The 7,381-nt window shown below is 38.7% G+C and overlaps 1 protein-coding gene across 1 annotated transcript in view; it reads right to left on the minus strand.

Moving 5' to 3' along the window:
* The window catches only part of mrps5 (mitochondrial ribosomal protein S5), a 38,111-nt gene that overhangs the window by 7,999 nt on the left and 22,731 nt on the right, over positions 1-7,381 (minus strand). The window contains exon 7 of the mRNA XM_037686990.1: positions 490-580. Coding sequence (XP_037542918.1) covers positions 490-580 — 91 coding nt within the window. The remainder of the gene's footprint in view (positions 1-489; positions 581-7,381) is intronic.

A 7,381-nucleotide genomic window follows, 5' to 3' on the forward strand; every position in this document is an offset into this window, starting at 1 on the left:
AGCTTAGACTCCACCAGCATTTTCAGTTTGTAAAATGTGTCAGTGAATAAACACAACGTATTCACCGAACTGTAACTGCATTGTGAGCAAGAGTGCTTTCTGTGATGTTAAACTTATTTCAGGCTTTACAGCAAATGAGACATGATGGTGTTTAACACAAAGGCCGAGTCATGGAAGACTGAAGGTAGCACCATGCAAAATGTGTGAAAGGTTGCCTTTTCTTTATGCCACTTACCTCTGAAGAGTGTGAAATGTGCAAATCTCCAGAAACAGTTTTTTTACACTAAAAAATATGATCTGTTTCAGCTCTGGGATTTTTAAATTTTTTTAACAAGAAATTTAAAAGATTTTCTATTAATATTTTTACTAATAACACAGATACGCAGAAACAGTTATATAAATTTATAAAATGTGTGCTTCATTGTTGAGACCATAGTTTGAAAGTTGTGTCAGGAAACTTATTCTTTAGAAAAAAAGTTAAACTCAAACCTGCAGCTCCTTTGCCGTTTCCTACGGCAACCAAACAGCTGACGGTCTTCTTCCTGCCCTCTTTGGCATTCATGCAGAATACATTCTTTAACTATTAAACACAAGACAGGGAAGAGCATGTTTAGTACAGAAAGAAAAGTCTGAGTTATTTTTTAACGAGAAAATATATAAAGTCATTGAAAAGCACAACAATAATTATAATTTAATGCCAACATGTAAAACATTTGGGACCAGTGCCCTATGTTACAAGGCCTAGCTTTTTAAACTCTCTGTACACACTTAACATTTGACTAAAACAATCTGGGTTGTGAATAGTTAAATGTGTTTTTTTATTTTTATTTTTTATGAATCACTTGCTTAGATGTTGAGATCATCCCTATCAGCTCTTGTAATTATCATTAGCATTATTATTATTATTATGCAAGGTCAAATGATGAGAGAAAAATACTTAAATTATGCAACTGTCCACAAATGTTAAATCATAAAAAAAATGTAGCTTTTATTCAAAAGTTAGTTTTCTTTGTTTTTGGTAATTAAACACCTTTATTTATTTTGGTCAATAATGTTCAGTTCATAATTAACAAGTGCCTGTGTTTGGATAGGTACAGGTGTTAGTTGTCAATCTAGACTTTAATTGTTCAATTATGAGTTTGTAGACAAAGTACACAGTAATTTCTTTCACACTCGCTCAACACACTTTCTCCTCCCTTGTGTAAAGGTAATGATCGATCAACTTCTGGCAATATGACAACAGAACAGCAGGGGGCAGTATACATGCACCACGGAGATATGAGGGGAGGAAGAGAGGGAGAGAGAGGAAAAACAGGAGATGAGTGGAGGACAAAACAAAATAAAGGAAATGAGGAAAAAGAGGATGTAGAGACAGTAATCTAAGACTTAAGCGAACTGGAGAAGAAAAAAAATAGAAGAGTTACAGGAGATAGAAAAAGAAAAGTAATGGCAAAAAGGAAAATGTCAGTAGACAGAATAATAATAATAATAAAAAAGCTTATAATGCCTCTTTGCACACAAAACAGCTTAGAAGAGAGGTGCTAATCCGATTAAGTGGACAAACACGGTGCAGGAAAGAAAGTGTGGAAGCAACAACAAAAACAACCAGGAGGGATTATGGTACCACTGAACATGTGCGCCTCTGAGGTGATGATGGTTAACTTCAAAGGAATGAACTGAACATGCAACATTGCGTGTGTGTGTAAAAGCCTAGATGAAAAGGAGAGTGGAGCGTATGAACATCAGTGTGATGACAGATGAGCAAAATATGTTGACGCCCCCTAAATAAGCGTCATGCGAAACTGGACAAGATACACGCATCGGTGCTGACGCAGTGAATGAGACGACAAGTTGCTGTAATATTTCACCACCGAGCAGAGAGGTGAGCTCAGCGTCACAGTGATGATGCTTGCAATGATACAGAAAACAGACGAGCTCTTTACAGAGTTCACTGAATTGATTAGAGGATTGATGGAAAGGTTTCTTTGTCATACAATCTTTCTAGACTGTTTATGTCCTTTGAAAATGTTGCCATTGAAACATTTGAATAATTAGTATGGGACACTGAATAATTGCAGACTTAACAACTTGTGACTAGGCCTGTCGCGATAAACAACAAATCAATTAATCGCATGATAAATGAAAATTATCGACCTCATATTCATTTATCAGCTTTATCATTTCTTCATGTCTCTCTCTTTCTACTGAAGACACGACTCAACTCCGGTGCTCTTCACTGACCCCATCTCTTTAAAATAGTTTTAACCATCCAAAATTGCATTTTTTGATCGTTAAAAGCAACTAAGCTACGAGCTAAGCTAACAGCCTGACCTCGGGGAAAAAACCTCTGTCTGTCAAAGCTCCAATGTGCCTCCCTCCCATTTTTCTAAAAGAGACACGCTGCTCGCTCCCTCAGTATCCATCCTTCGGTTCAAACATCTTATACTGCCATCCGGTGGTCGAAAAAAGGTACTACATGCAAAACAAATTAAACATGTCTTCTTAAATTTGACAATAATTACTAATTATTGTAACAAATGAGGGCAGCACGGTGGCGCAACTGGTAGAGCTGCTGCCTCCCAGCGAGCAGGTCCTTGGTTCAAACCCCGGTCCGGGGACCTTTCTGGGTGGAGTTTGCATGTTCTCTCCGTGCATGCGTGGGTTTTCTCTGGGTGCTTCGGTTTCCTCCCACAGACCAAAAACATGCATGTTAGGCTGATTGGTAACTCTAAATTGTCCCTAGGTGTGAGTGAGACAGTGAATGGTTGTTTGTCTCGTTTGTCTCTATGTGTCCCTGTGATGGACTTGCCACCCGTCCAGGGTGTACCCCGCCCCTCGCACAGTGATTGCTGGACATGGGCACCAGCGACCCCCGTGACCCAAAGTGGAATAAGCGGGTAAAGATAATGGATGGATGTAACAAATGACAATAATTACTAATTATTGTCAAATTTTAAACAATATTATAGTTTATCGCAATAATTTCTGAGACAATTAATCATTTAGTAAAATTTGTCATTGTGACAGGCCTACTTGTGACCCAGAAACTTTTACGTGTTGGCACAACCAACAGATTTGTAAGAAGGATTGTCTTAAGTCCATTATCTTGTGACTTTTCTGAGGTCTTTCCTCAGTGAACTCTAGAAAAACTAAAAATCCAGTTCTTTATAGAGATGGACATTTTAAGTAGAAACACTCACATTTTCAGAAATTAAATGATAACAAAAAATAGTAAAAAAACATTAATTCCTTTATTTTCACCAGTGCAATTGTTCAACATGGAGGGGAACAATCAAGCAGATAAACATGATGAGAAGACTAAACTAAATGTCCTTGTTTTCTCTTGAATTGACGGCAGCATGAGCAGGTTTATGGACACTGCCATGTTGTATTTTTGGAACCAGAATCTGTGCACTAAAGATGTGGGAATTTGAGTCCTGCCTACTTTGCTGCACATCATTATAGAGGTACATGACATTTTCTTTTAAGAATGCACAACTGAAACATATTTAAAAAAGGAATGTTTGAATATATTGCAGTAAAATAAAAGCAAGAAGAATAAATGAAAATCAACATCTGAAAATATCTGAGAATTATTTTATTTTAAGGGTTAAGTTCTATTAAATTACATATATGAGTGGGACTTAAAACTTGTACTGGGACCAGCTTTTGAGACCTTAGTCCCCTTCTGGATACAACAAACAAACCCATGTTGGGTTCAGTATTATAATATACTTTCTCTGGTAATGCTAAGCTTACCAGTGACCATAGTTTCCCCTTTATAAAGCAGTCAAGAATAAACTATAATGGCAGGAACGAGTTGCTCCAAGTAGCAGGTGTTATGTAGAAAATTGCACCCCGACTGAAAAAGCACCATTAGAAAACCACTTGGTGTGTCATTACCAGATGCCAGAGTTAAAGATCCATCTATCTGATCATTCTCTTTACCAGCTTTTTCTTAACTGGGCTGTGTGGGAGCTGAGGTCTATCTCCAGCAATCATTGTGTGAGAGAAAAAAGAAATGTGATTGTTACAGTCAAATTAATTCTTCAAAATTCCCTAATTTAAAGTACATATTAAATATTCAAAAAATAAATGCCCATCATTAATTCTTCAGTGCACAAGTGTCAATTTTAAGTTGACCTATTGTGAGTTTGTGCAAAGCTAGCTACTGCTACAACAAAGTGTATCTACTAAGACCAAAGACTCAGGTAGAAGATGCTAGAGCTGCAGGGTGATCATTCTCTTCATCACCACAAGCAAGTCGTTTTATTGATCCACTGCTTGCTAAAATAAATATTGATCAGTAGAGGTTTAAATCTTAAACAGATTTAAGGTAATAAAATGTGAGTCTGGCTGTCTTCAATAGTGATTAAAAGATACTAATCAAACCCAAACAGTGGATGCACACAATTGAGTCTAATGCCTCTTATGCACCGTAAAGCCCGGTTTGACCTGGACCGGCCACAGTTGGCCCAGCCCCGGTCTTCCTGGGCTGATTTCTTTCATTGCCTTTACAAAGTATAAATCCAGAAACCACATCTGAAGATCTCTGGTTTTGTTTGCTTTTAGCAGAGTGCCACCTCGATGTGAGCAAGACCAAATCTCAGCTCAGCAATAACTGCACCTCATAGTTTGTCCAGGGCACTGGGACAATGTTTTGCGTTGCCATTTTTTCTAAAGAAAAACAGGAGCTCTTTCTATCACTCAACCAGCCAGATATGTGCTGCTGATCTCATGCTGCTGATTATCTCATGCTGCTGTATTCGTTCATACCCATCTACTCACTACAGTCTCATGTTCAGGCTGCTGCTTAATATACCGTATTATTTTGCATTTTAGTGTTTAGCATATATCTTAGATACTTTAGATCCTATTTAGCATATATCTTAATATCTTAGATCCTTTTATACTATTTCTATTTATACTTTATTTTTTGGCTATTTTTGTGTGTAACTGGGACATTGAGTACACACTTTCGTTCCACCTCATGTACCACATGTGATGCGAATGACAAAAGTTTCTTGAACTTGAGAAGTAAGTAGCTGAAGGAAATGACAGTAAGGAGCAGTCACTGGAAGTATAATTCGTCTGTGACGTGACCCCAAAGGGCCAGCGAACCAATTAATGGCCAGCAGTCTGTTGATGTCAAATCTGCAGCACCAGCCCAGCCTGAATGAAATCCCAGGTAGGGCTCTGGGTTCCAAAGATCGAGCTGGAACTGGGCCAGACTGCCCAATACTGACTTTCAAAACCCGGGGCGGAACCTGGGTCGAGCCTAGAGCTGTCATTTCTAACCCAGGCCTGAAGTTCGGCCCAGCCCAAATTGGGCCATAATAATGTGATGGATGGGCGGGCCGGGTCTGTGTCAGGTTTTTGATTGCGTCAGCAGACGCGCACAGCTGAAGATCCAATTATATGGCAACATGGCTTGCCATACTTCATATTATATGACAACATGGCTTGCCATACATTCACCAGCTGCACTCGGCCATTTGACTGCGCACTGACCGGCCTTGAAAGAGGTAAAATAAATCTAAGCTTTAGATGGGACTACCGGTACTGCCAGGAAGCAATCTATCGCCCAAATGGATGTTCAGACGCTGCACTCAGCAGACGCGCGCGGCCGACGACCCAAACAGGTGAGATCCCAAATCAGACATGTCAGAGCAGGGTCCGTGTCTGAATAATGCAGAATGCAGGCAGACGTAGGGATTTAATGTGCTTTGACGGCCATGAAAGGACAAACAGCCCCTCAGCTCCGATCTTCTGCCCCTATTATTCAGCCATGTGCGTCCACCGACCGATAATATCTATATAAGCAGTCAAAGCTTCATTAAAAATCTGCCTTTTTTTTTGGGTTTGGACCTGTAATTACTGTAAATTCGTTGGGTGGGGTTTGGAAATGATGGCTTCAGGCTGGGGCTGGGCCAGGGCTGATTTTTGTGGGCCTGAATGCAATGCTAGTCGGGCCAGTCCAGGCCATGCCAGGCCATGCCAGGCCTTACAATGCATAAGGGCCACAAGTTAATGAAGAAAGTACAAGTTGAATGTTTCTTTTGTAAAAATTTTTCTTTGTTTTGACCGCTCATCTAGTTTGAATATTTGTCTTGCCACTGTTTGCTTCTTCTACACTATAAATCAGAAGAATATAAAAAAACAAGCAAAACTTGTGCAGATCGCCTTTTTAATGTGGAAAAAAACTTCTGATTTTCTATTTACCGGTACTCAGTTGAACATTTTAGCAAAATTCAGACAAGAACAGAGCAAACTGATGAACTCACAATAGCTTTAAGATGAAATTTAGCAAATTGTGTCTCATTTGGCATTGTTATTATTAAAACAAAACATTGTCAGCAAATACCTCATGTCCTGCTCTCTAAAATGCATTTGACCTCTGACCAAATATAAACAGTGAAAGGACCAGCCATTTATTATTATTGCTTGAATAATTATTGAATTATTTCTATTTTGGTCATACCTTGAAAATAATGTCATGATCACTTTTATGTATTATCACAAGACACGCACAAAGAGTAGCACTTAAGAGTATGTGTTGTGACTGACTTACCTACTACCATATCAAACTTTAGCCTAATAGATATAAATTTGACTAAGTTATAGTCATTTTTGTGAAGCTATAGATCTATTAACTGTGACCCTCTTAAATTGGTTGACTCCAAAAGTAAATACATTTTAAACACACTTCCAAAGATTAATTTCTGACATTTTTCTTCAAATCTGTCCAGTAGTTCATAAGATATCTTAGTAATAGACCAACACACAAACACACATCACAAAGAGACACAGGCAAAAACATTACTGCTTGCCTTTTGTTTTGCTGGGGGATAAAAAAAAACATTCATTTTAAGCTGTGGCTGGCATGTTGCAATGTATTTTACACAACAGCATCAAAGAAAACCTCAAAACACATAAAGTCTGAGAAATGTCCAAACCTCTAAACCTTTATTATCCCTCTTTGCAGATGGTCATCTTCTCGATGTTTACAGCTGAGATGCTCACTGCTGTTTTAAGTTTAGCGAGAGGAATATTCAACAGACTTGTTTATAAAATACTGTACTTTTTTTTTCTAAATCTGTCAAATAAAAGCTCCTATATATCTCTATGTATCTCTAATGTCTTGTGTCTGTGCAGCTCAGACGCACATCATCAGTGATTTTTCGGGGACTTATCTTGGCCTAAGATTGTGAGTTGCTTTGGCGCTTTCATTGCCGGCAGAGAGCAGAAGCGACAGAGCAGTGTTGGACTTCAAAGTTCAGCCCGGCCTTGAGCTTCACTAGTTATATAATGCACACATTTCAGAGTAGGATTTATGATTTGACCGTGGGGCCACAGATGAAGGATTGGGGTCAGGGTAAAT

The sequence above is a fragment of the Nematolebias whitei genome, chromosome 1, assembly GCF_014905685.2.
Source record: "Nematolebias whitei isolate Nwh7 chromosome 1, NemWhi1, whole genome shotgun sequence".
In the NCBI taxonomy this organism is placed as follows: domain Eukaryota; kingdom Metazoa; phylum Chordata; class Actinopteri; order Cyprinodontiformes; family Rivulidae; genus Nematolebias; species Nematolebias whitei.